The sequence below is a fragment of the Calcarisporiella thermophila genome (genome assembly GCF_041956535.1).
Source record: "Calcarisporiella thermophila strain CBS 279.70 unplaced genomic scaffold VTP21scaffold_7, whole genome shotgun sequence".
NCBI lineage: Eukaryota > Fungi > Calcarisporiellomycota > Calcarisporiellomycetes > Calcarisporiellales > Calcarisporiellaceae > Calcarisporiella > Calcarisporiella thermophila.
This window is the reverse complement of record NW_027192197.1, coordinates 1,059,341-1,084,393: the sequence shown is the minus strand read 5'-3', so window position 1 is coordinate 1,084,393 and position 25,053 is coordinate 1,059,341. Positions and strand designations below refer to the sequence as shown.

At 48.8% G+C, this 25,053-nt stretch overlaps 9 protein-coding genes across 9 annotated transcripts; 5 read left to right on the top strand and 4 right to left on the bottom strand.

The window, feature by feature from the left end:
- Positions 1-128: 128 nt before the first annotated feature.
- On the bottom strand, positions 129-4,613 carry VTP21DRAFT_10744 (uncharacterized protein; the record flags this gene model as incomplete). Its single annotated transcript, XM_069390114.1, has 13 exons — positions 129-173; positions 234-1,553; positions 1,632-1,739; positions 1,813-1,981; positions 2,047-2,444; positions 2,511-2,610; positions 2,681-2,750; positions 2,814-3,039; positions 3,112-3,528; positions 3,600-3,755; positions 3,819-3,947; positions 4,010-4,082; positions 4,159-4,613. 13 exons carry the CDS (start codon positions 4,611-4,613, stop codon positions 129-131), a joined length of 3,666 nt encoding a protein of 1,221 aa, XP_069253367.1.
- Positions 4,614-5,694: 1,081 nt separating this feature from the next.
- Positions 5,695-10,180, top strand: VTP21DRAFT_10743 (uncharacterized protein; the record flags this gene model as incomplete). The annotated part of the gene is made up of 12 exons (XM_069390113.1): positions 5,695-6,073; positions 6,143-6,503; positions 6,571-6,806; positions 6,872-7,213; positions 7,283-7,447; positions 7,552-7,751; positions 7,818-7,981; positions 8,053-8,121; positions 8,201-8,827; positions 8,910-9,263; positions 9,335-9,454; positions 9,961-10,180. The coding sequence occupies 12 exons, from the start codon at positions 5,695-5,697 to the stop codon at positions 10,178-10,180; spliced, it is 3,237 nt and encodes a 1,078-aa protein (XP_069253366.1).
- A 164-nt stretch (positions 10,181-10,344) lies between these two features.
- VTP21DRAFT_10742 (uncharacterized protein) lies at positions 10,345-11,688 on the top strand (the record flags this gene model as incomplete). Its single annotated transcript, XM_069390112.1, has 1 exon — positions 10,345-11,688. One exon carries the CDS (start codon positions 10,345-10,347, stop codon positions 11,686-11,688), a length of 1,344 nt encoding a protein of 447 aa, XP_069253365.1.
- A 261-nt stretch (positions 11,689-11,949) lies between these two features.
- On the bottom strand, positions 11,950-12,544 carry VTP21DRAFT_10741 (uncharacterized protein; the record flags this gene model as incomplete). Its single annotated transcript, XM_069390111.1, has 2 exons — positions 11,950-12,361; positions 12,420-12,544. 2 exons carry the CDS (start codon positions 12,542-12,544, stop codon positions 11,950-11,952), a joined length of 537 nt encoding a protein of 178 aa, XP_069253364.1.
- Positions 12,545-12,961: 417 nt separating this feature from the next.
- On the top strand, positions 12,962-13,793 carry VTP21DRAFT_10740 (uncharacterized protein; the record flags this gene model as incomplete). Its single annotated transcript, XM_069390110.1, has 2 exons — positions 12,962-13,246; positions 13,329-13,793. 2 exons carry the CDS (start codon positions 12,962-12,964, stop codon positions 13,791-13,793), a joined length of 750 nt encoding a protein of 249 aa, XP_069253363.1.
- An 859-nt stretch (positions 13,794-14,652) lies between these two features.
- On the top strand, positions 14,653-15,814 carry VTP21DRAFT_10739 (uncharacterized protein; the record flags this gene model as incomplete). The annotated part of the gene is made up of 5 exons (XM_069390108.1): positions 14,653-14,660; positions 14,722-14,889; positions 14,959-15,035; positions 15,112-15,538; positions 15,667-15,814. 5 exons carry the CDS (start codon positions 14,653-14,655, stop codon positions 15,812-15,814), a joined length of 828 nt encoding a protein of 275 aa, XP_069253362.1.
- Positions 15,815-16,521: 707 nt separating this feature from the next.
- On the bottom strand, positions 16,522-17,018 carry VTP21DRAFT_10738 (uncharacterized protein; the record flags this gene model as incomplete). The annotated part of the gene is made up of 2 exons (XM_069390107.1): positions 16,522-16,824; positions 16,932-17,018. 2 exons carry the CDS (start codon positions 17,016-17,018, stop codon positions 16,522-16,524), a joined length of 390 nt encoding a protein of 129 aa, XP_069253361.1.
- Positions 17,019-17,231: 213 nt separating this feature from the next.
- VTP21DRAFT_10737 (uncharacterized protein) lies at positions 17,232-18,098 on the top strand (the record flags this gene model as incomplete). The annotated part of the gene is made up of 3 exons (XM_069390106.1): positions 17,232-17,285; positions 17,375-17,960; positions 18,025-18,098. The coding sequence occupies 3 exons, from the start codon at positions 17,232-17,234 to the stop codon at positions 18,096-18,098; spliced, it is 714 nt and encodes a 237-aa protein (XP_069253360.1).
- Positions 18,099-18,675: 577 nt separating this feature from the next.
- Positions 18,676-23,694, bottom strand: VTP21DRAFT_10736 (uncharacterized protein; the record flags this gene model as incomplete). The annotated part of the gene is made up of 15 exons (XM_069390105.1): positions 18,676-19,063; positions 19,149-19,632; positions 19,707-19,979; positions 20,049-20,245; positions 20,337-20,538; positions 20,598-20,821; positions 20,892-21,414; positions 21,483-21,569; positions 21,642-22,547; positions 22,614-22,772; positions 22,839-22,983; positions 23,044-23,121; positions 23,212-23,341; positions 23,402-23,513; positions 23,580-23,694. 15 exons carry the CDS (start codon positions 23,692-23,694, stop codon positions 18,676-18,678), a joined length of 4,023 nt encoding a protein of 1,340 aa, XP_069253359.1.
- Positions 23,695-25,053: the final 1,359 nt, after the last annotated feature.

Genomic DNA, 25,053 nt, shown 5'->3' with positions numbered 1-25,053 from the left:
AGACTATCTATTAATAGCCAACTCAGAAACGCGCACAGAAGCAAAAATTTCGCAACTTAATTCAGAAACAATTGTTTCGCCAAAAAAAGAAATAGACTGTACAAAATAAACATGTAAGACGGATGAAACTAGCCCGCCGATGCAATGGCGCTGTCCACGTTGGACGCAATGTACTAAGACACAAAATCATTAGCCATCCGGTGCGGCCGTGGCCGGCTCAAGGGTGCACTTACCATGATAATAGCCTGATCATCGCCAATACAAAGCAGCTCCTCCTCCAGGAACCGCTGGCCCTCGTCCACGTCCCCCACCAAATCATAGGACGACTCTCCATCCTCGGACAAACGTCTGCCTCTGTGCGACTCCTCTTCTCCATCGGCCGTCATAATAACCGAGTCAGGCGCCTCGGACGAGGGATCGTCGTCACTCAAAACACTGGTGATTGTGGGGGCGAGGGAGCCGCGCCGGCTCACGGAGAGGAGCGGTGCATCTTCATCGTGTGGTGCGGAAGCTGTGCTAATAGAGGGCCTTTGGGCGGCCTCCAGAGAGAGAGAAGAGGACTGCGTCTCCTCCAAGCCGGCCTGTACCACCGCAGTCGATTTGGAGTGGTCGTCATGTCTCTCTGCCTCGCCCTCCGCCACCTTGTCCATGACAACCTCCGGGGAATCATCTTTTCCCCCTTCCTCGCCAATTTCTTTCGAGGCATGCTCTGCTACTCCCCGCTCCTTCATTTCAGCACTGTCCTCCGTTTCTTTGGCCATCCCCTCTACTTCATTATGTGCGGCCGCCACTCTCTCTGGAATTATCTCCGCGCCTTCTGCCTTTGCTTTCCCCTCTGCACTCTCAGCCTTTTCTTCAGTTTCACAAGGCCGTTCTTCGGATCCTTGGCCCTCTCCCTCAACTTCTCTTGCTCCCCCCTCCTCCGTCTCTTCCGCGTCCTTCTTCGCTTCTTCGTCTTTGCCACAACTCGCCGACAACGGGTCTCCGGTCATTGGCGTGGACGATCCCGATATACTTCGCATGCTCCATGATGCTGGCAGGGCGGGCGGGCGACCCCTTTCCCAGCTTCCGGTTCCGCTTTGGAACATTCTTCCTAATCCCAAGAAGTTGCTCACTTTCGCCTTTCTCTCCCCATCGCCACAATCGACGCTCTTCTCTTCGTCATCTGTCTTATTCGAAATATCCTCGTTTCTTGCCAAATCCCATGCACCACTAATGAACCCCTCTGCTACTGATGCGGCAATAGAGGCCGTGGATGAGGCACGTGAAGACCGCCTACGTGCTTTTGCGGCTAGATAATCGAAGAAGCCGCCCCATTTTTTAGAGGATTCACTACCATAACTGCTACCGGGCACAAAATCAAGCGGTGGAGGAGGGGGTATATTGTGGGAGGAAGAGGAGGAGGGAACCCTGCGGTACTCAGCAAAAGCGGTCGGATCCGGTTTAAACTCGGCGACCGTGTCAGGATGAAGATGAACATGATAATAAACAAAGGCTTTGAGGGAGATATCGCTGAAGACAGAAAAAATATGTGCAATAAAAGAGGAATCATCCTAGTGAAGCAAAGGAAGCGAGGGAGCAAAAGTTAAATACGAAGTAACTCTATATTTGGCGAAAATGGTTCAACTTACTTCGAAGCTAGAGAGAGGTGATAAGATATCGTGGATAATTTTTCCGGAAATATACAGTGGCCCGCTCAGCAGCTTATTCGAGTCCACGTCCAGGACGCTAACATTGGCCTTGTATTTTTTTCAGACAAAAAAATTCCATTTAACCTCAAGTTGATCAAGTCATACCACTGTGGGCACCTACCTCATACACCATCGAATCCACCAAGTTCTTATCTACTCCGACCAGTTTGATATGCTCCATTTCTTCGGGTGAGAGCATCTCTTTCTTGTACCATTTGATAATCCGATGGTTGTACTTACTATGCCCCGGTACAAATACTGCTAACGCGACAATGGCTGCGGAAACTCTCCTAATAAGGGCACAGACAACAGGTAAGATGCCTCATTCTCTATGCACCAATAAAAGTGTACGTACGCTTTGTTCTCCTCCGACCCGATGACAATCAGAGGCCGGCCGCTTAGCAGTGCGAATATCAAGTGTTGTGCGTCGCCTTTCAACGACTTTAGGAGTTCTAAGATGCCAGAGCCAAGTTTATCCGCGCTATCTGACCAAATGATATCTGCGACGCTTTTGAGTGGGAAGAGACAAGAGTCTATATTCATTCTAGGAGATACGGGGGGTAAAACGGAAGAAGGAGGCGGATGAGGCGAGTCGCCGTCAGCCCATCCAGCAATGGCGGAGGAAGGGTATGGGAGGGATGAGTATGGGTAGTCCTCAAGGTAGATCGAGGCTGCGGTCGAAGACTCCGAAGGAAGTTTAGAGATATTGGCCGAAGGGTGGTGTGGGAGCTTGAAATCCTCACCGTCATCGGGCTAGTACAAAAACCATAATTAAATAAAAGAATAGGCTTGGGGTGCGGATTGGAGCCGGATACATACCACGGATACTCCTTCATCCAACATTGCATTCAATATGGCTTCTTCTCCCAATGAATTCACTTCCGATGGATATTGATAAAAAGGTGTTTGTGTGCCGAGTCTGACAAAGGACACAAAACAAAAATAAGTAACCTTAAAAGATAGGAGGGCGATTTCAACGATTCCCTTACTTTCTAGGCATCGGATTTTTGAAATTCATCAAAAAACACCGACCGAAAGACACGGCAGAGGATAGTGGCGCTATTAAAGTGTAGGATCAGTTGAGTATTCCGGGGAAAGAACTTATGAAACGCTGGAGCTTACAGGCCAGTTTAGCGTCCTCTTTCTCCTGACGCAACACAAATGATTCCCTGCCCATCCGCGACAAAATCAGCTGGAGCTTATGCAATGCACGGTCGTACCACTGCGGCATTTGCGCCTCATCGCTGCGGTGCTCATTGGCGTATTCGCCGCCGGTGCAGAGTTTCTCTAGAGGGCGCAAGTAGCCATCGTAACGGTTCACTGGATATATTGTTTCTAAAAATTGAGGCTAGACATTCATAGGGCGAAATAGCGTGTGAATCGAGAGCTTGAGAAGTTGAAAAAGAAAACAGCTTTATACCTTATAATCTTTAAATTTCTCTTCTAATTCTACGTCTTCATTCATCTCATAGGCTTCTTGTCCGATTAATGTCTCTTGCGATCTTCGAGAGAGAGTCCTCCTCAATATTTCTTTTAAGGAAGCGATGTCTTGTGGGGTTGGGGGGGAAAGAGTACTTGTCATTGAGCGAGCCGTCATGGCATTTGCCGGATCATCTGCAGTTTGCTTGGAGGTATCACTCGTATAGTGATCGACCACCGAGCTGCTGCGATGATCAAGTGCATTCATTATCTGACGTGTAAGATCGATCGCAGCGTCAACGGTTTCAATGGTTACAGGGCGGGTAGAAGAGCAGGTGGAGGTGATGGTGTCGGCATCGGTATCGTGTGCCTGAAGGGGGGGCATTCGGAGGCTCTCTAAAGGGTCCTCTTCTTCCAGCTAGAAACAGAAATTGAGAATGATCAGCACCAACCCCTAGAAGACATTCGGCCACACAAAAAAGAATTTACCTTGGAAGTGGTTGGCTCATCCAGCTCCTCTGGCTCATGATATTCGGCAGCCTCCTCTTCAACTAGGATTCTTCTTGTATAACGCAAGTCCAATAATCTCCGCTGTAATTCCTCATAGAACGTGACATAGTTTCCATTTTTGAAGATCTCGGACACCTTCAAGAAGAGTCGACCGTTAAAGGACGCATAGAGAATGTAGAGGACAGGTTAGAAGGTTACCTCGCTGAAATAATTTACAAAATCTTGAAAAAAGGAGAGGATTTTGTTTGGATCCTGGGTGATATATGACATGCAAATCGGCCGTACAAATCCTCTTGCATATATGTCAAAGAGAATGAAGTGGTGAACCTAGAGCGAGATGCCAATGATGAGGCAGGTGTTAAGATTTATTCTGAAGCATGAGCCCTTACATATGCATAGAAGTTACACTCCGAATCAACAACATAGACCTGTGTATCTTCAGGTATCCGAAAGGCCTCTCCCCTATAAAAGAGAATCGCATTTGAACCCAATTTTAATCTTAGCAGCAGAATCTAGTAAACAACATTCTAAGACATACAATCCTTGATTATCGTGGTTCACCGACACAATTCTCAGGACAAACGCATTTACATCGAATTGATCCACACTTTCCGCAATACTCTCCTTCGATCCCTCCTCTGTTTTCGGTTCCCCTGCACCATTGGAGGTGGATTGCCGCCCAAGATTGACTGCACCCTCAGGTATTGTTAACACAGGCACGGGGCCTTCAATCTCTGAAAATTCTGCGACCAGAATGAAATCCTTCCAGCGTTGAGATTTCCGTGTAGATTGCCACGCTCCAGCTACCGCTTCAGCATCGTAACGGTGACGTGTTAATCGAGAGGCGGGGAAAGGGGGGGTATTAGGAGCGGAGACTGAAGGAGTGATCGAACGGGTTCTAGCGCGGGAAGAAAAGGCGCGCGGTGATTTAGGAGAGGAGGAGAGTAGAGGATCGGGAAGCGTATCGAGCTCCTCGGCCAGAGATGAGGACATTACTAGTGTGAATTATTTGATGGGATACCTGGTATGTATGGCTCTACTTAGAAGAATAATTTATTAGGGCGTCATTGATCCAAATTAGACAGTCACTACCAGTCACACAAAACACCTCAAGTGCCCGCAAATAATCATTCGAATTAATATCTCTACGATCTTCCAGGTACCGTAAAATTATGACCTCGGGTCTTTCGCTTGCATTCTGGAGCCTATTGCGTATTGTAATTGTAGACTCATTAGCCGTGCAAAAGCAGATAGCACTCATTGTTTGAATAGCTATTCATTAGAACCAAATACAGTGTCCCTGCTATATTTTAGACTAGTACTAGAACTGATTCTGTATTTGCAGTTCGTATTACTTTATTCATCCCGCTAGACAATATCGAACCTCAAAGTACAACAGTTCATATGGGAGGAGGAGGAGCCAATCATTCATCATTGTATGTCCAACATCGTCCTGAAGAGCTAACCCCACTTTCTATAGCTCCGAGAACTCCATGTGCTTTCAGATGCGCAAACAACCTCATGAAGCGTTAAGCAGATTTCATGCACACTATTTCTATTGTTTCACTTTTCATGTTTCTGTGTATGCAAGGCCGCCTCTATTTTTGCTCTCTGAAGGCTGCTGGAACCTAACTGCTCAGCAGGTTGTGGCTTTGGAACATTTCAAATTTCTAGACTCAATAATACTCTGCGGGGATAAATTAAAGCGCCATGAGCAGGACTATTATCCGAGGATGTCTACCACGATGTTCATTAAACAATATACATCTTGTTTGGTTTGGCTGCTTTTCCCCAGCGATGTTTGCGCCTCCTCCCCCTCTGTCCCTGGTGGTTGCTCTCGACCTTGAGAAAAACAATCAGTGCTCTCAATGCAAGATCCAACCATAACAGAGCATTTGTGCATAGCCACGCGCTGTTGCCACCAATTGCCCTAAAATTATCCTTATGAGCCTCAAGTCAAACTACTCAAAAACGTCCACCATATTTTTTTTTTTCTTTTCCTTTGCATTTTACTTCCATCCCGCATCATCATATTTATCATTCATCTCCATTCTAATAAATAAATTCGCTTGCAATGCCTCCGGATTATCACACCAATCCTAGTATTGGCCGCGGGGCGACATTAGATCGGTCACGGACTCTCATTCGGCCTGAACGTCAACAGCAGCAGAAGGCGCTACTAGGAGAAAAGGAGACAGGCCGCTTCGATCCGTGGGTCATATTCTCTCGAATAGTCACATTTTGGGCTCCTTCATTCTTACTTGCAAAATTGGGGAAAACGGAGCCGGAGATGCAGCAAGCATGGCGAGAAAAAATTGCTCTGTGTCTCATAATAGCCATTCTCTGCGCACTGGTCGCATTTCTCACGGTGGGATTGCAGTATGTACTTTGTCGTCCAGAAGATGTGGAGAATACACAAGCATATCTCTTCTTCAACGATTCTTCACTGAGAGGTTTTTCTTCTACAACTTAGCATGTCCCTTCAATTTTATATTAATATTTTCTCTATTCTCGATGACTAGGTTCTCTTGTTAGCATTCAGGGTATGCTCTACAACGTTTCTGTGTCCAAGGTTCCCCCCCAAGTGAACTTTTACGAGAAGGCTAGAGTGGCTGGTACAGATGTAACCGGCTATTTCCAGCGTGCTCCGGTGGCTGCCTGCAGTGATCCCAAGATTGCAGCCTTTCTCCCCATCACCTTTGACCCGTGCTCTTCCAACAATGGCTTCGACGGCTGTCCATTTCCTGCAGTTTCGGGCTCTAACCCTAGCCCATTCGGCCTACAAAACATTCGACGGCAAGTTGGATTTGATTGGGGGCAGCTTTCACACCCCGCGTTGAAGAACTATTTGGTCCTTCAAGAGGCAGTGCTCAACTTCGACCCGTAAATTTTTCTATCCCTCTATTATCTTTGCTGCAGTAGACCTATGTCTAATGTCTTATTACTTTAGCTATCTCAATGCACAACCTCAGCCGACAGGAGATGCTCTTGATGCTGCGATAAGAGGCGTGCTAAAATCGAATACAGATGGGAAGGATGCAACTTTTCTCTTCAATCGTCGAAGCGACCTTCAGCCAACAATCAAGTGCCTGATTGAAAAATATTATGCTGGACGTGTAGCTTACGCCAACTCTGGATGCTTTGCGACGACGATTTTCCTTCTGATCATGCTCATAATGGTTTTGAGTAAGTTTGATGCTTTAATCCTGCTTTATAACAAAGGGAGTGACACTTGTTTTGCGATCAATTAGGCATTATCATTACTCGCTTTGCAATGGCTCTTCTTTTCTCCTGGTTCATTTCCTGGAGACTTGCGCGCAAACCCAGAGAGCGTGCTTTTGAAGAACAAGCAACCAGGCTGATGCAGGATAACCAGTTTGAGATGCTTTCGCGAAAACCCACCCCGTGGGAGGGCCATGTTATGCCCTCGAGCCCGGCCAGGCAAATTTCGGGAGAGAATATAGGCAACGACCTCTTTACTATTTTGCTTATAACCTGCTATTCCGAAGGCGAGGAATCGATTAGAAACACCATCCAGAGTTTGGCCGAGACCGACTACCCAGATGAGAGAAAACTGCTCTTTATCATTGCAGGTAAAGTGCGGGTTGAACTTGATTAAAACAAGAGTGCACTGCTAAATGAACACTCTATGACCTATTTAGACGGACAAATCACAGGCGTGGGAAATAAGCGTTCCACTCCTGATATTTGTATCGGGATGATGGAGGAGGATCCAAAATTTCGTAACCCAAAGCCGAAGAGCTATGTTGCGGTCGCGCAGGGCTCCAAACAGCACAATATGGCTAAGGTTTACGTGGGACACTATTGTAAGTGTTGTTATATATTAAGCCCAATTGGCGTGCCGTCCACTGATTGCACTTGCACTTCACCCTTGAAGGTAGCAAAGGCCGTCGCACTCCTATGATTATAGTCGTGAAATGGGGCACTCCTGAAGAACAGACCAAACCCAAGCCCGGGAACCGAGGAAAACGCGATTCTCAACTAATTCTCATGAACTTTTTCTCGCGCGTTATCTTAAATGAGCGTATGACCGCGCTTGACTATGACATTTTTCGAAAAATCCACTATATCATGGGGGTGACTCCGGATTTTTTTGAGATCGTTTTGATGGTCAGTGATAAGATGCCTTGTATGAATTGCCCTTCCAATAACAGTGTTAACCATCTCCGTTCATAGGTGGATGCAGATACCAAGGTCTACGCCGATTCCCTGCGGCTAATGGTCAACTGCATGGTCAACGACGGAAGGATAATGGGGCTCTGCGGGGAGACCAAGATTGCAAATAAACGAGACTCCTGGGTAACGGCCATCCAAGTGTATGAATATTACATCTCGCACCAGTAAGTCTATTCAATGCATTGCTATCGAATCAATTTGGTTTGTCGAACCTAACTCGACCTCTTCTATATAGTCTTGGGAAAGCATTCGAAGCGGTGTTTGGTGGTGTGACCTGTCTGCCCGGGTGTTTCTGCATGTACAGGTACTACATTGAAGCATCTTTTGCCCAAACCAAACACCCACTGGGAGCGCTTGGCATTAACCTATTCTTCCATTGTTAGGATCAAGGCACGTAAGGGTAATAACGACTGGGTCCCCATCCTTACTAAGCCCGAAATTTGCCAAGAGTACTCACTGAACACGGTCGATACGCTCCACCAGAAGAACCTCTTGCTCCTCGGAGAAGACCGCTTTTTAACGACTCTTATGCTTCGCAATTTCCCGCATCGCAAAATGATGTTCCTTCCCCAGGCGATCTGCAAAACGGTGGTGCCCGACCAATTCTATGTGCTTCTCTCGCAGCGCCGCCGTTGGATCAACTCCACTATCCACAATCTGCTCGAGCTCATTCTTGTACGCAACCTGTGCGGCACCTTCTGCTTTTCGATGCAGTTCGTCGTGTTTTTAGATCTGATTGGGACAGTGTCCCTCCCGATTGGCCTGGCTTTGACATTCGCGTTGATTATTATGATTTCTCTTACCCCCATCACCTCGTTCGCCTCGGCCATCCCGCTGATACTCCTGCTGCTTGTCCTTTTTTCTCCCGCGATTCTAATCCTGCTCACCTCGCGCAAGCTCGTATATGTGATGTGGATGCTAATATACCTGCTAGCGCTGCCAGTGTGGAACTTCATTTTGCCGCTCTACGCATACTGGCATTTTGACGATTTCTCTTGGGGAGAAACCAGGTTGGTACAATGGCCTCTTTAGAAGAATTATGAACTTTCACAGGGGAATGAGCTAACTCTTCCTGGCCGATGGTTTCTCTAGGAAAATCTCCGGGGAAAAGAAAGGCGACCACCATGGGAATAAAGATGGTCAATTCGATTCCTCCAAGCTCATGATGAAGCGCTGGGAAGACTGGGAGCGATATCGCGTCCGCAAACAAAAGCGTATGGAGCGTCAGATGCAAGAGCTTGCGGGCATAGTGCCATACGGAGCTCATCCAACCCCCTCCTATGCCTCCGCCGCTCGACCCAGCGTGCCTTTGGAAGAGACGGGCGTGCCACTGATGAGGCCGCCTCCTGGTGCCACGAGATTTTTCGAGATTGGGGAGAAGGAGTTTATTCGAGATGTGGAGGAGAGGAGCGAGACGAGCGACCGATCCACTAGCCACAGTCAGGGGTATAGACTGAATGACCCCTCAGCAACCTCTCTTTTGGTCCCTGCGCAACCCCACACTTTAATCTCCATAGAAGGGGGGACGTCCACTCCTCACTCTACCCCCGCACCGCCGCCACCGCCGCCACCCCCTCCTCACAACCATATTCCCCATTATCTCAGCTATCATGGGGCCCAGCAGGGCGGTTATTACAGTAGCTAGTCCAAGCTATTTAATCCTGGTGCACGCATCTAGCACCCAAGTCAGAATTCATTAGCATTTTCCTTCTATATCCTTTTTCGTCACGCATCACTTGGTGTATCCTTTGCATTATAAATTACAGTGTCTTTGCTTTGAAATATTGCCCTGTGTAAAAGGAGGGGTGTTGGTGGGGATTGTATTTAATGAATCTTTGCACTCTACCCGAAAAGAGCCACCTGTCAATCGTTTTCTTACTTAAGCTGGGTTCGGCTCAAATGTCACTGCCCAAGTTGCACTTGAACCGGCCAGAGACCCCTAACGCTTAGTCCACGCACAGATGAAACTACTTGGCATAAAATTAGCATATTCGCAGTGAAAATATCCCCCCCCTCTTCGAATCGGAAATGGCGAATCCCCGGAGGGCAGGGATCGATTTGGAAATTTCAGAATTTCAGAATCCAACCGTTTTACACCCTTCGGGCAATTATGTAAAATGTGACCTGTGAGGAGAGGCCGTAGCCATGGCCAATTTCACCAGTTTTCATTTGATGGGCACCGCATTGGGCAAGAGTTGGTCTGGCGGGTTTCTCATGACCATGCCATCATCTTCGGGGGAGGTTTTGGCAGCTTGGAGGGATACGGCATAAAGTACCCATGGGAGCTTGTCATTGGTGACCCTGTCGTGCTTGCGCCATGCGCCCTTGAGCTACACGATTCTCAAGAGACATGTCTCCGTTGACGATTCTGTATATAAAGGGCGGAAGGGCATGCAGTAGAGGGCACCTTTTTTCATCCTTACTCGATCTCGACTCGTCGCTCCTCTCCTTTCACTACACTACACTACACTCATTTTTCTTTGTGGTCTCCCGACTCTAATCACTCTAACCACTCATTCCTCGAAATATGAAGGCAATTACTCTAGCTTCTTTCCTCCTGGCCTCCACTCTCCTTGCCACCGGCTTCCCTCTCCACCAAAGAGATCAAGCTCCCGGTGAGGTGAGCGCGGCTCTCCCGGCCCCGGATGCGGTGCCTGCACAAGCCCAAGCCGTCGACACTCAAGCTAAATCTTCCGAGGCCCAACAAGCCCAGCAGCTGGTGCCAGTTTCGCAGCCGCAGCAACAGCAGCAGCAGCAACTACCCGCCGAAATTGCGATTTTCGGATCCGCATCTGAGCTCGAGAGTGAACTTAGAAATGTGTTGAAAGCCTATGATGAGCAAGTTAATGTGATCAAGGCCCAGGCTCCCGGTTCGGAAGCCCTGATCCGAGCTCTTGAGGTCCAGCGCGAGGCAGTGAGTAGAAATATTCAAGCTCAGATTGATATGATTAGGGGCACGCAAGGGCAGTCTCGACCTTCAGCCCCAGCAATGCCGGTGGAAGCTGCTTCTGCCCCTGCTCCTGAAGGTGCCAACATTGCGCCCGAGATGGCTGGACAACCCCAGCAGCAGCAGCAGCAGCAGCAGCAGGCCGCTGCCGGTGTCAGCGCCGACGCGCCAACCACTCAGCCACAGAACGCCAGTGCTGATAAGACCGCCAGCGCTGCCAAGGTGGACGACGCATCGAAGCAGGGTAGTCCGCAGGGTGCCTCTGCTGCCGGCACTGGCGCCTCGCCAGCGGGAATGAACATCACTCCCGAAATGGCCAACGAGCTCCGCTCGATGGGAATTACTCCAGAGCAGCTTGCTGCTGAGGAGGCCTCACTGAGCGCTGAGCAGACCAAACAGCAGGGTGCCACCTCCGCCCCCAAAATGGCTAAGCGGGCTGCCCAGCAAGCTGCCGCCTCCACCCCCCAGAGTGTGAAGATCACTTCTGAGATGGCCAGTGCTCTCCAATCGATGGGAGTTTCTCCTCAGCAGCTTGAGGCCGAGGAGCAGCTTCTCAATCTTTTGCAGGCCAAATACCAGGGCTCCATGCATGGCGCTAACTCTAGAGTGGCCAAGCGAAGCAACGAGGACGAGACGGCCAATGTGCTCCGCTCCATGGGTGTTTCGCCCGAAGAGTTCGCCAAGGAGGAAGCCTTGTTGAACGAGCTGCAGGCCGAGCTTCAGGCTGAGCTTCAGGCTGAGCTACAGAAGCCCACTGGGGACCATGCGGCGGATGCCAAAGTGGCCAAGAGGGACAACTGGATGAACGTGAGGGTCACTGATGCGATGGCCCAAGGACTCCGCAGGTTTGGTGTCACACCTCAGGCGTTTGCCGCTCAAGAGGCTCTTCTCAACCAGATCCAGGCCAGATTATTGCACCTCTAATTCAAGGGCGAGGTTTTCCCGTGAGGTCGGGCTGTTGATGTGTCATGTATACTTACTTGCCACCACTTTATGGAGATCACACTCTTTTTCCTTGTCGAATCCCGTACCTATGTATTTCTATTCTACTCTAGTCAACTCAATTTTGAATAAACAAGTACAATCTGAAGTTTTTACAAAAGCGTTCTAGCCTCGGTCCTCTTCCATTAGAGGTGTGTGACTCGGATCATCTTGCAATTAACTTTTCCGTGCAAATTGCAAGTTTTAAAACATGCTCCACGAGCAGCTACTCTTTAGCCAAAGTATTCCAGACGCCGAGTCGTCTGCAAGCTGCACCACAGCCCTCTTCTTCCATCCGAAGGTCAAGACATCTCCTAGGCAATAGACCCCTTGAGAACAGGCGTAGGACTTTCCAAAAGACAAGGCAAAGCTGCGCGGATGGGGGGAAAGCCACGTAGATTTGCCCACTGCTTCAAAGCCCACTCCCTCCACAGTAGGCTTTGCTGGGCATCTGGCTCCGTTGTTTGATAGGTTAAGTTGTGGGTGCAGCGCGTCTCTACCGGGGAACCGAATGCCCGAGCATCCTCCCCATCTTGGCCAGGGAAAGGACAGGTTTTCATAATCCACTCGATCCAGGCCATATCGGTTTACACAATCCCGACGGGAAGAAATCTGACTAAATCTGTGGAGCCGTAGTATTAGCATAGCACATATTAGCTGATATGTTCTACGACAGGAGCATATGACCCAATTTCAGATTACTTGAGCCTAAAGCTACTGAACTCCATCCGCTCTCACCCCGCTCGGGGGCAGCTCGGCGCGGGGTGGCGGAGCAATTCGGCGGGGTTGCGTCCAGCATGGGAGCCGGGCCGTCAGGGGGAGGGGAGCGTGGCCTGGATGGCGAGGCGCAGGCACCGTCAGCGGCGGCCGGCAGCGCCCTCAGGGAGATATACAGGCGAATAATGTATTCGGGGAGAAGAAGGTTTGGGAGCCCATAATGCTTAAATTAGCTCAGCTTATTGCCTTGTGCGATTTTTACGTGAGAAGCCCAGCTGGGCCCAAGAATGATAAGATTTAACGGTGGCAAATTCAGAATTTGGTCCCAACCCAATCACAGGCGCTGCCAGCACTCACTCACATTGCGCCAGGTTTTTAAATGATTTTTCACTCAACGAGCTTGCTCTATCTCCACCCTGCTTGCTTCCCCTTTTTTCCTTTTCGAATTCATTCAGGAGTTTCCGCGATTCCGCACTCCCGTACGTCCCCCCCTCTGCTAATGATCTTGCCCACCACACTAACCCCTCTCCATCTTGCTACTTCTCCAGACGCCATCATGTACCACAGCATTCACACCCTGCTCAATCCCATCGACGAGGCCAATGGCGACAATTCCCCGCTGGCGGAGGCAAACGTGCCCCCCGCCAACAAGTCCAAGCGCAAGCGCATTTCCCAGCATCAGCTGAAGGAGCTCTCCGATCTCTTCGACAAGACCGACACCCCGAGCTTCGAAGTGCGCGAGGGAATTGGGAAGCGGCTTGGAATGTCGAACAGAGAGGTGCAGGTCAGTGGCTGCTGAAGTCATCATGGAGAGGGCAGGTAGGATTGACGGCGCCCTCTGTGTGTTTTGTGTATGTTGCTATTAGATCTGGTTCCAGAATCGCCGCGCCAAGGTCAACCGACAAAAAGCCTTGCAGCAATCCCTGGCCCAGCTCCGCAGCCATCCCTATCTCGCCTCCCAGAAGCACCAGGCCCAGCATCACCTGGCGGGCCGCGTCATCGCCCCCGCCCCCATCAAGATTGTGCCCCGGACATCGTCGCAGCCGCTCTCGTTCTCCCCTCTGACACCCACCACCTCTCCATTCCCGCCTAGCCAGCTGCATCCCTACTCAATACCCCATTCCCCCGTTTCCTATTTGGTGATGCCAGCGCCCGAAAGCGGGGGAATGGACTTGCTTGCAAACGCAGCGGTGTTCGTGAAGGAGAAGGAGCTGGAGGAAGGTCGCGTCAGGCATCGAAGGATGAGCGAGGTCCGGTTTAAAGAGCATCCTGCGATGGAGACGAAGATGCGGGCAAGAAGCATGAGCGTAAGCGGAATTAGAATAGAGTGACGCTGCCTTCGGTTGGGATATTTTCGAGTTTCTTGGTCTTGATTCGGTTTTTTTTTTCTTGCTTCCTTGGCTTGTTTGTCTATGTTCTTTGATACTCTCTGCACATATATAATTTTCTCATTGTCGGCTACATAGGATCTGTTTCATGTATGTTATATTTATTTATTATATATATATTTTTCCCCCTCCCTTTTTTGTATACTCATTCATTCAGTTTCCTCATCAATTTTTGTACTGTTTTGAAATTGAAAATATCATAAAGCCTCCCCCCCCCCAGTCTCTTTCGAAAGGCTTGTTTCTCTTCTCTGGTGTGATGTGATGTGATGTCGCTGCTTTACGGGCCGTCAGAGCACAAAGAGACGCTCATCCGATCTTGGGAAGCAACTTTTGTCTCTTGCACAAGGGCCTCTAACTTGTAAGAAAGCAATGGGTTTTCTTATAAGAATTTAGGGTCGAGGCTCAAGCGCTTCTATCAACTAAGGGGACCACGCAAATTGAGGGCGGCCGAGTTTGTAAGAGTTCGGCAATTTCTCTGGGATTGTGGGAAGTGAGTGGATTTAGGATCGGGCCTCTCACGCGACTCCTCGAATCTGAGGAAAAATTTTCGAGTTTTTCTTGTTTATTATTTACACTTTATTTCCTTCATTTATTCCCGTTCCGCACTACTAGAAAAAAAAATATATAATGCACATCTTGCTTTCCACTCTATAAACAATCCCACCCCTATTACTATTATTCATCCCCTCTATTGTTTTTGGAACTTCCCCACTCTACCTCAATTCATCGACCCTCTCAAAGTACCCAAACAAAAAATATTCTACCTGGAGCAAAACCAACGCGAGAAATAGACATTAAATAAATGGGAGGGTAAATGAACAACCCCAATCGCCTTCGTTTTACCCTCACCGCTGACCTCTTTTCACCATAGCCTCACTGTTCTCAATCAGCATGCCCCAGCAGAGGCCACCAAGGATCACACATCTTTCTCTCTACTACAGCATAACCCCGTCGAGGAAACTTGGCTGGAAGACGGTGAGGGGGGCACAGAAGACCTGGCAGAAGACCTTACAGAAGAAGTGGAGATGCTATTATATCAGTAAGTGTGGCGGTTGGCGGAAAGCGGAAACATGTTGACGATTGGACACTAACCTGCTGTTGCTTGTAGAAATGGTTTGAGTTGGATGGATGTAGGATGGGGAGAGATGTGTGTACCGCCGGCGGTGCTAACAAATGAGCTTTTCGGTGGGTTGAAATTGTTTGTTTACCCTTTTTCGCGCGCCATGACGAGCTAAATGCGGTGTGACATTTTGTTTTGCAGATGCCATGGTTTCGTCGTATGAAACACAATCAACCCCCATTGAAGCAACAATACCCCCCTCCACCGTTCAAGCAATTGTACAGGCACCAACCACACATTTTGAACCCGGATACTCAATACCAAGCGATGCACTCTCCTCCTCCTCCGAAGAGGAGGACAACCTGGAGAGCGATGAGGAGGAAGAGGACGACCGCATAGTCAACATCGTAGAGGCCCCAAGTGAAGAGAGTAAAATCCGCAAGCTGGCGGAGGAGGAGCTGCTTGATAAAATCACCCGGCGGCTGCCCGCCGAGAAGCTCGGCGGAGTGGTGGATATCCTCACAGGCGCACATAAACCCGCGGAGGACGAGGAGGAGGAAGAGGAGTTCGTGGTGGATCTATCAACGCTGGACGAGGCAACGCTCAACGAGCTGCACGCCTACGTCGAGTCCTGTCTCGCCTCTCCCTTACACTCAGAAATGGGAACCTCGAAACGACCGAGAAGAACACCGAACTCCACCCCCTCCTACCACTCCCCCCCCCCACCCCCACCCAACCCCCCCCCTCTACCAACAGCTCCAAGCGAGGAAAGAAGCGGCCCGCCCCCCCGGCAAGATCCACACGGCAACGGAGAAGAGGGGACTATTTTGCACGGGAGGAGACCATTGCGCTGACGCAGGAAGAGGAGGACTCGCAGGAGGAGATCGACGTGGTTGGCATATAGTCCATTTTATAGAGATTATATAGGAGACGAAAAAAAGAACATTTCTTTCCACCCTTGTAAAGCAATGATAATAAAATGTTACTACTTCTAATCCGAAAAATAGGACCGGCTCGAGGTAGAGGACTCTTGTTTGTATTTTTGCATATTGGAGGGGAGTTCTGGGAGCTGGGTAGGATTACCATACAAAGGACCGTAGTCCAAATAGAGACTAGCTAAATAGAGACTAGCTAAATAGAGTCAGCCAGACACGGCTCCATGGAAATGACACCCCGCCATTACTATGGGACGGAGAGCGTAAGGGGGAGCAGGATGATGAGAAAAATGGTGCGCTAAGAAAGATCGCAAACTTTTGGGGGGGTTGGGCACGCCAGGAGTAAAGATAAGTGCATGATCGATCTTAACATGCTTTGACGGGTGTTACGCGATGAAGAATTTGCTACTGCTGATGACGAAATGGCCCCAACCGGGCTAGGCCACCAAATTGGTAAGCGTCAGGTAGAGACTCGAGTGGGTCTTTCGTGGGAGCGCCACGAAGCACCTTAGTATAGGCAAAGCCGAAGAGGAAGAGATACAAAGATTGAAAATTTAACATGGAGCCGTCGTGCTTTGTCGCCTTTTCTAAAACACATATTTACTTCAAAAGAAAAAACGTCCAAATACATGCATATCAATACAAAAACAACGCATCTTCATCCTCAACAAAACCCTTAGCGCAAAAAGTTGGTGTCGTGTACATCCCCTTGCTTTAGCCCTCCCTTCCCGAACGCCCCCTTTTGTTCTTTCTGGAGAATTCCGCCATGCGCTGACCAGTGTATTCCCTTAATGTCTCCCTCTTCGACAATGCGTTGCGCAATGCTCCACCTATCCTTCGTACCAAATGTGTTCTCAAGCGTGGAATTGGGGGGCGAACTGGCTTGTCCCGTGTTTCCACCCTGGTCCACATCAAACACCTTATCGGATTGCAGGACCTCGACAAGCGGAATGGTCTTGTCTTTACGATACTTTTCGGCCTGCAGGATAAAAAAAAGCACAAGGAAAATGGCATGAGTTATCGAATTCTCCTTCAAAAAAAAAGCCCCTAAGAGAGGAGGAGGGTGGGGGGCTACAGCTAGGGTACCATGCCCGGATTAGCGTATACAAAAAACTCGCGCCCGCTGTCGTGATCCTTGTAAATAATACGGACAGCTTGGTTGGAATTCGACATTGCTGTTGTTTTCACAGTTGCCAGTTGGCTGATGAATGGTAAAGAGTCTGGGAAAAAGTAAGGAGCTTTTTAATAAAAAGTCGGTGGGAGGCGGACTCCCTCTTTTCGATCGAAATTCAGCGCCTAGGTTTTTGCAGTCACAAATTGACGAAACAAACCGCAGTTCTTGAACGATATTGTTGATCATCGGGATCCATCATAACACAAGGTGACATGAGCGCTGAAGAAGATCTTGCCAATTACAAATACCAGCTCGATCAAGTAGAAGTAAGTGTCTTGTGCAGTGCGCCCTGATTGGCAGCCCAATGACTTTGTTGTCTAATTTTTGCATTCTTTGCGTTATTTAACGTTTTCAGTTGGCGCTTGCCAAAGATCCTAACAATCAAGACTTTCTCAAACTCAAGGCCGATCTCACTGATCTCATCAATCTCACCCAGCAGATCCTCCAACCTGCTCCCACATCGGAAAAAAAGAAACCGTCCACCTCAGCCTCAGCCTCTCCCGTCTCATCGTCATTAACCAATGGAAATGCACCCTCCTCCACCACTAGCAAAGACAAATTCCAGTCTGGAGATGAAGTCATGGCACGCTGGTCGGGGGACAATCAGTTTTATCCCGCCACCGTAGTTGCCTCCCAGTCAGACGGGTATGTCGTTACCTTTAAAGGCTATGGCACCACTGAAAAAGTGCTGACCAAAGATGTAGAGCCCGTTGAAGTGAGAAAGAAACGAGCTCCTGTGTTCGAGTTGCCCCCCGGGGCCAAAACAAAAAAGGCAAAGACCTCCACCGGAAAGGAGGCCGGGAAGAAAAAGACCACCGGCGGGGAGGAGAAGGAGAAGCAAAAGGCCTGGCAGCAATTCACACAAAAGGCGGCCAAGAAGAAAGCCAGTGCACTGGGCAAAAAAAGTATCTTTGCCACGCCGGACAACCCCCATGCTAAAGGTACGCTATTCCATTGACTTGATCCACCCATTTTGACTAATTTTTTTTTTTCCCTTGACAATAGTTGGAGTCACCGGGAGCGGGAAACCTATGACCAGCTACCAGCAGAGGGGTAAACACATTTTCGATAAGAATTGAAGCAAGGTGAAATGGGTCAGGGCATTTGGTCCTTTTTTTTATCACTTTAATTTTATATTCCTTTCGCGTTTTCTTCATTTATGTTCGTTGGTTTCAACATTATCTTTTGGATTTTTTTTTTCTATAGAGAGCAGCGTCGAGAATCGCCTTAATTTTCTTTAGCTTGAACACAAAAATTATATGTGAATGCTTTGTAAACAATATATATTTTTTAATATAAACGGCTGGCTAACGTGCGATGTTCATTGTAAGGCTCCTCCCTCCTCTCGCTCAAACCATCTTTGCTTCACAGGAGGCAGGCAATTTTTGCTAGGAATGATTGCAGGCCGAATGGGGGACAGGTTTCAAATTGAAAAAAAAAAGAATATATATATATATGTATAGATAAGGAATATAGTAAGCAAATAGGTGGCAGAAATATAAACACGCGCACTCAACACGCACACACATTCTCTCACACACACACACGAAACAAATAAATTTGAAGAGTTTATAAAGCAACACAAGGTATTCGAAATTACAGCAAGAACAAGAGAGCAAAGGATTAGGTATGGATAGGTTCAAGGTTATTAGCGAGTTATACGAAGAATTTCCGGTTGATCAAAAAGAGCAGCAGATTCACGTTGATTCTGGCCGCCCCATCGAATAGCTCCATGGTCTGCACGTTGTTGAATTGGCATTGCAGGAGATCCTCCAGACGCAGCTCGACCACCCCGCCGCTGATTCCAAGTCCGGTAAACGCCGCCTCCACCCGGAACACCCCCAACTCGTCGGAGGAGATGGTGAGCATGATACGCTCGAACTGGCGCTCCGAAACTCCCTCAATGGCAAGCAGCACGCCCTGCTCGTGAAGCCGGGCGGCAGAATACTTGTAGGAGCCAAAGCGAGGCACCTTGCCTTGGCGCTGAAGATTACGGAGATGGAAGTACTGACGGGTGAAGGGTAGAACATACCGATTTCTTCGCCTAAAAGCAATAGAGTCAAATAAGTATTGGTGAGCCAACTTCCTCCCCCCCTCCTCTCCGGAAGTAATTCTCAGAGCACCCATACCCTCGGCTATTCTTCAGGTTCTCCATGCAAGCCTCGATGTAGTTGTAGTAACTCTGGCGTTGCTCGTCCAGGTAGCGCCGCTTCTCCTCAAGATTGGCAAGGGTCTGCCGAATGGCCTTGAGCTCTCGGTCGCGCTGCACGCGGCGGCGATGCTTGTTGCGGATATCGGTCGCGATCGCATTGAGGATATCTTGGTAGTGGTTTTCGCGCGTGATGCGCCCCTCTGCCTCCAGCCGGAGGACGTTCTCAAGCGTGTGTCGCTTGAGTTGCAGGAAGCTCTGAGCGGTGTGAAGGCTGGATCCAGGACGCGTGTCATTGCCCTTGGAGTCGTCGACTCTCTCAAGCTCGGCATACGCACTCTCGTCTGCGGGCGTCACTGGCTTGGTGAGAATTTCGACAAGGTTGCTGCCTTTTTGGACCCGAATGACCGTCAGCACTAGCCGCTTTGTCTCGACGAAGAGCCGATTGATATCTGCATCCGGATCTCACCACGCAGGAAAGAGAGAGGATTCGATTTCATTTTCGAGCTATACAGCGGTCATGAAGAGAAGAACTTACCATCAACCTCGCTTGCGAAGCGGTCTACAAGCGTCAGGCTAATATCATTCTGCTGCGTATTCTCATCCACGGGAGGGCTCGGCCCTAGATCCTTCAGGATGATACGCAGTGGATCGCTCTCGAGTGGCGCCACCTCCTGAAGATGATCCATGAGCATCCCATGCATGGAAAAGATTTCGGCCGGGGATATGTAGATGATCGGTTTACGAGTGGTGGTGATATCCAAGAAGTGGTCCATCTGGAAGTAGCTCTCGGCGTTCTTGACCTGAGTCACTGGTGGAATAGAAAAGGTGGAACTTAGTGGGGGTCAAGGTAAGCGTGCCCTTGACAAATTAGCCTTACCTGCTTGGAACCACTCGGTAAATTTGCCGGCTGAAAACAGGACATAGCTGTTGAGCGGCGCAAAGAACATTTCGCCCTCTCCATCCATGAAGGGTTTTCCACGGGCAATCTGATGCAACATCTTGGCCACTTGGCCCAGGTTCTTTCGCTGTTGTGGGTTAATCACACGCTCGACCACATCAAACGTCTCGGGTGCACTGTGGACCATGCCAGGGTGAGAGTAGAGTCGTCAGTGAGCCATTGTTAAATAAATAAAAAACAAAGGTCCCCATCGCGAATTCAGCTTACATGATAGCAGGATTGATGTATCGGTAGTAGACGAAGTTTCCAATCACTTTCATCACTTCCGACTCGGGTTCATCCGGGAATTTCTCACCAAGAGCATCCTTGAGCTCTCTAGCAATGAGCCGAATACCATAGGGCATTTTTTCAAGGGAGCCCAAAATGGCACTGAGGAATTCTTCCGTAACCACGCGGAGGCGCTGCAGATCTATTCAATAGGCAATGAGTGTTAATTTCTACGGACAAGTTCATGATAGTAGAATTTACGCTGAATAAAGGTTGCTTTGGTTTCCTCATCGTTCATCACTGCCTCTTCGGCACTCACGTTTAATGGACGCGTGGTGGGTCGGCCAGTCCGCGACTCCTCATTGTTGATGCACGTTTTGTATATCTCGACGGGGTTGGTTTCAAGGTCGAGGAAGTCGTCCTCGAGTACCTTGTTGATAAGCGGTGCAAAGAGGTCGCGGAGGTATTTACGCTCTTTTGCACCACTAAATGCAAATATGCACAGGGTTAGGTGAATCAGACCAGCTCCGGCAGAGAGGAAATATTGCCGCCTACCGATAGTAATGGAGAACAAGCTTGAGGAACATGAAGTTGCCCCGCATGAACTCCTGAATATTCTCGACTGGCTTCAACTCTTCGCGAATGCAGGATTGCAGCAGATTGAGTAGCAAGTACTCCTCACGCGCATTCTGAGCATACCCGAACAGCGTCAGCACAATGGTTTCCATGGTGCGATTCACCTTATCGGACTGCCCAAGCACGCACAGGAGCCGGCTGAGATATTGGGGCTGAGTCTGCAGCAGGTAGAAGAGCTGCTGATACAGCTCCAGCCTGCGACGGGAGTCGGCATCCAGCCCCTTTAACGACACCCCACCAACGGCGTCATGGGCCGATTTGGATGAGGCGATTATGTGTGACATGCGACGGCGTTGGCGCTTGGAGAGCTTGAGCACCTCGTCGAGTGAAATCCGATTCTTGACGAGAAGGCCGATCTTCAGATCGAGCTCGTTGAGGTGCGAATCGAGGGAGCGATTTTCGCGGATGAGGCGCACGACCTTTTCCCGGTGCGTCTCGAGAGCTATTGCAAGCAAGTGCATGCTTTAGAATAGGACTTCAGCCAACAAAAACAAGGGTGGTGCATATTACTTAATTCCTCGTCGAAATCAAAATTGCTATCGTTCAGCAGATGTACAAAGTTTTTGATCGTGCTGACGGGTGGATTACTCCCCGTGGCTATAGGAACGACAAGGGGTTAAGAGTTAGGGCTATCACTTTCAAGCGCGAATAGATTCAAGGGATGCCTACTCAGCTGTCGATATGCGTTTTCTGCGAGCTTGGCCCGGTAGAGACTCTGGATCTTGACGATTTTAGCCACATCTGCCGCAAAGTGATCCCGTTGTAGAGCAAAACTCCTACGAGCCAACACTCCGCGTGCACGGGCCTGTAACTTGATAATACAGGGCTCTGCGTGGAAGAGCCCCCGGAGTTTTCTACCAAACTCACGCCGCGCCAGCGCTCCTCTAGCACGGGCCTGGATATGCATGATCACCGTTTCGGTGTCGAAGAGTCCGTGAAGGCGCCGGCCGAATTCACGCCTCACCAAGACCCCACGGGCACACGCTTGCATCTTCACGACGGTGGGCTCCACGTGGAAGAGGCCATAGAGGTGTTTGGCAAAATTCTTGCGCGCAAGTAATCCTCGTATCCGCGCTTGCAAATTAATAATATCTGGCTCGGAATGGATAAGTCCCCGCAACTTGCGGCTGAATTCCCGCCGCACCAGCATCCCACGAATTCGAGCCTGCATGTTCACCACCACCTCGTCGGAATGGAACAAAACTCGCAACTTTCGATTCAATTCCTGTCGCGCTAATGCCCCACGAGCCCTCGACTGTAACTTGACTGCGATGCGCTCTAGGCTATATAGCCCTTCCAATCTGTGGCGCAATGCTTCGCGCGCCAATTTGCCCCTAATACGCGCCTGCATTTTCACAACAAATGTTTCGATATCGAACAATTCGTGCAATCTACGGCGGAAGGCCCGGCGTGCCAATACCCCGCGTGATTGTGCTTGCACGGCAATGATAAATGGAATGAGCTGACGGTGGAGGAATTGCCGGTCGAGAAAGGCCTGGCGGGCGATCCAGGTGCGAATCAGACGCTGACAGCGGATGATATCGTCTTTGTGGTTGGCCCAGTATAGGTCAAAATCTTAGGCAATGTGAGAAAATGGTTAGGTCAGCGACCTCAAGAGCGAACGTCCTGCTTTAATTATACCCTCTTCCTCGGTTGGCTCTGGCTCCTCGTATATATCCACTATATCTTCCAAAATCGGTTCTCGCAACTCATGGCTCAGCGCGGAGCTAATGTTGCGGAAACTGGGGAGCGCGTCTCCGTGCTTCTGCAGGCCCTCTTGTGTGGCCTGTATTACCTCATCTGCAACATTAATTTAAACAATGAGCTTTGTTTTTTTCTAGTAAAGTAAATACAAGCAGAACCTACCAGCAAACTCGAGCTGCCCAACCAAATTTTTCACGCAGGGTGCGAGTCCCCGTCTGCTCAACAGATAGCTGAGGGCATGGATACAATATATCACCTTAGGGACATTTTTCTTCTCGTATAAGTCAGTAAGCTCAAACCAAAAATACTAAATAGAAGAATAAGCTATCGTATGATGAACGCGTTCAATTCAAAAAAAGAGACTTACTGATGGAAGCTCAAGCTTCTTTATTGCCTCCAAAAAAGCGTTGATATTATCAGAATGACGGTATTGGAGTTTGGGCGCCTAAATGAAAAAAAAAATAAGGGGAAAAATAAGGGAGGATGGTCATAACCGAGTGGTTAAATGGAAATGAAAGAAACGTGGACCACATACTAGGAAAATCCGTCGCACGCAAGGAGGCGCAAACCAACGCGCCAATTTTGCAAGGATAATGCCATTGCGTAAAGCCTCCTCCAGCTCTACGATAGGCGCTATTTCCTCTTCTAAACATGCCTCAATCCAACTAGTGAGCACGAATTTGCATTAGACAATTGTAGTAGAAATAAAATTGAGTGAAGCCTACTCTTTTGCCTCTCCAATATGACAAAGATATTCGTATGCCTGCAGATACTTGCGCTGTTGCTCCATCCAATTGCGCGAATTGTCTTTCTTCAGCCGTATACGACCTCGTAGACCTGAAGAAAAAAACCAAATTGGCATCCCATCTCTCAAGTAGAAACGAAGCCCGTCCAGTCACTCACCAGCAACATCCTCAGCGCCCTCTGTGATATTTGGAATGCTTAGGTCTGAAAGATCCTCCTTGGTCGAGAGCGTCGAGAGACGTTGGAGGGTTAACGACGCGTCTCGGACAACCATATTCCCTTAGTTTTCCGAAAAAAAATCAAAGGAGAGTTGGCTGTATTTGATTCTATTTCTAGCCTGTCAAGATGGATATTCAGAAGACGAGGGAGAAGACGAGGCAAGATGCTATTAACTCGAAATCTTTAATTTACGCGTTGGAAGGAAGACGCGTTGCGAAAGTAGCAATTCAAGAATATCATAGGAGAAGACGTGGATGGATTTGGTCAGACAAGAATTGATGGAAGCGTGCCGTCCAATCAACGTGCTTTTGATTATCCCAAAAAAACTTAGCTGCAGCAAAGCCGGGAAGGAACACTGATCGGGTCCCAAACCCTAAAATCGTCCATTGAAACGCCTATAGGGAGAGCCGCGTGTTGACATCGCCCGGGCTTGACCATCTGGCCTCTACTGGAGAGGGGCGAATGCTCTGGAAATGTTGAGCAAGGCGAAGTAGCTTGAGCATAAGGGACGATTTCGACAAGCTGCCCTATTTCAATAGGAAGCTTTAAGCAAGATATGTTTCCTCTCGGCGAGCTTTCTTTTTATTCTGGATTTTGCGCAGCTCAAAGAAGCTTTATTTATGCTCTGTTGCGCCTGCTATAGGATCCATTATACTCTTTAATGCATCCGGATTCTACATCAACAACGTAGGGCGTCTTTTTTAGCTAGTGAACGGGGTGGCCTCGCCGAGAGATGTTGCTCTCCTCATGAATTCTTCGATTCATCTCCTCCTTGGCTAGCTTCTAATACACGTGTTAACCTGTGTTTTTGGAAGTAAACATTGTGAAGCAGGTCTGTGGGAACGAATATGCTCTACTCCTCTTTAAGACTTTAGCATTGGCCATTCTTCATCGTTTTTCGACATTAATTACGTGCTTGCGATTTTACTGGGTCCAAACCACCGTCAACCATTCCCTCATTTTCTTCCGTCCATTCAATCTAGCCGCCCGATTCATGGAAAAAGGTAAGTCTTACGACAATCAACCATCGGCACACCACTTAATACTTTCTTTTTTTTTCGTTTCAACTTTCAACTCGTCATTCTACTAAAGAACGAGGGATTCTACAAACATGTATGCATCCATGAATACGTTTGAAGGAAGTGATCAACATGCGGAAGCGAGTACATGGTGGATGTCAATTTTTTTAATACAGAATAAAAGTTTTTCCCATCTCTTAAGTAAGCCGCATGATGTGACATGAATCCACGGTTCTGGGATTGGTGTCAGCCGAATTCTATTGCAGGATCTTGGAGAAAAAAAGAGCCCAGTGAATAATACCCGAGCCTTCATAGCAAGCCTAAAGAATGGCAAGAAAAAAGGCGCCAACCTCATACTGTAAATCAATATTTGGGAATTTTCTCGCACGAGTGGC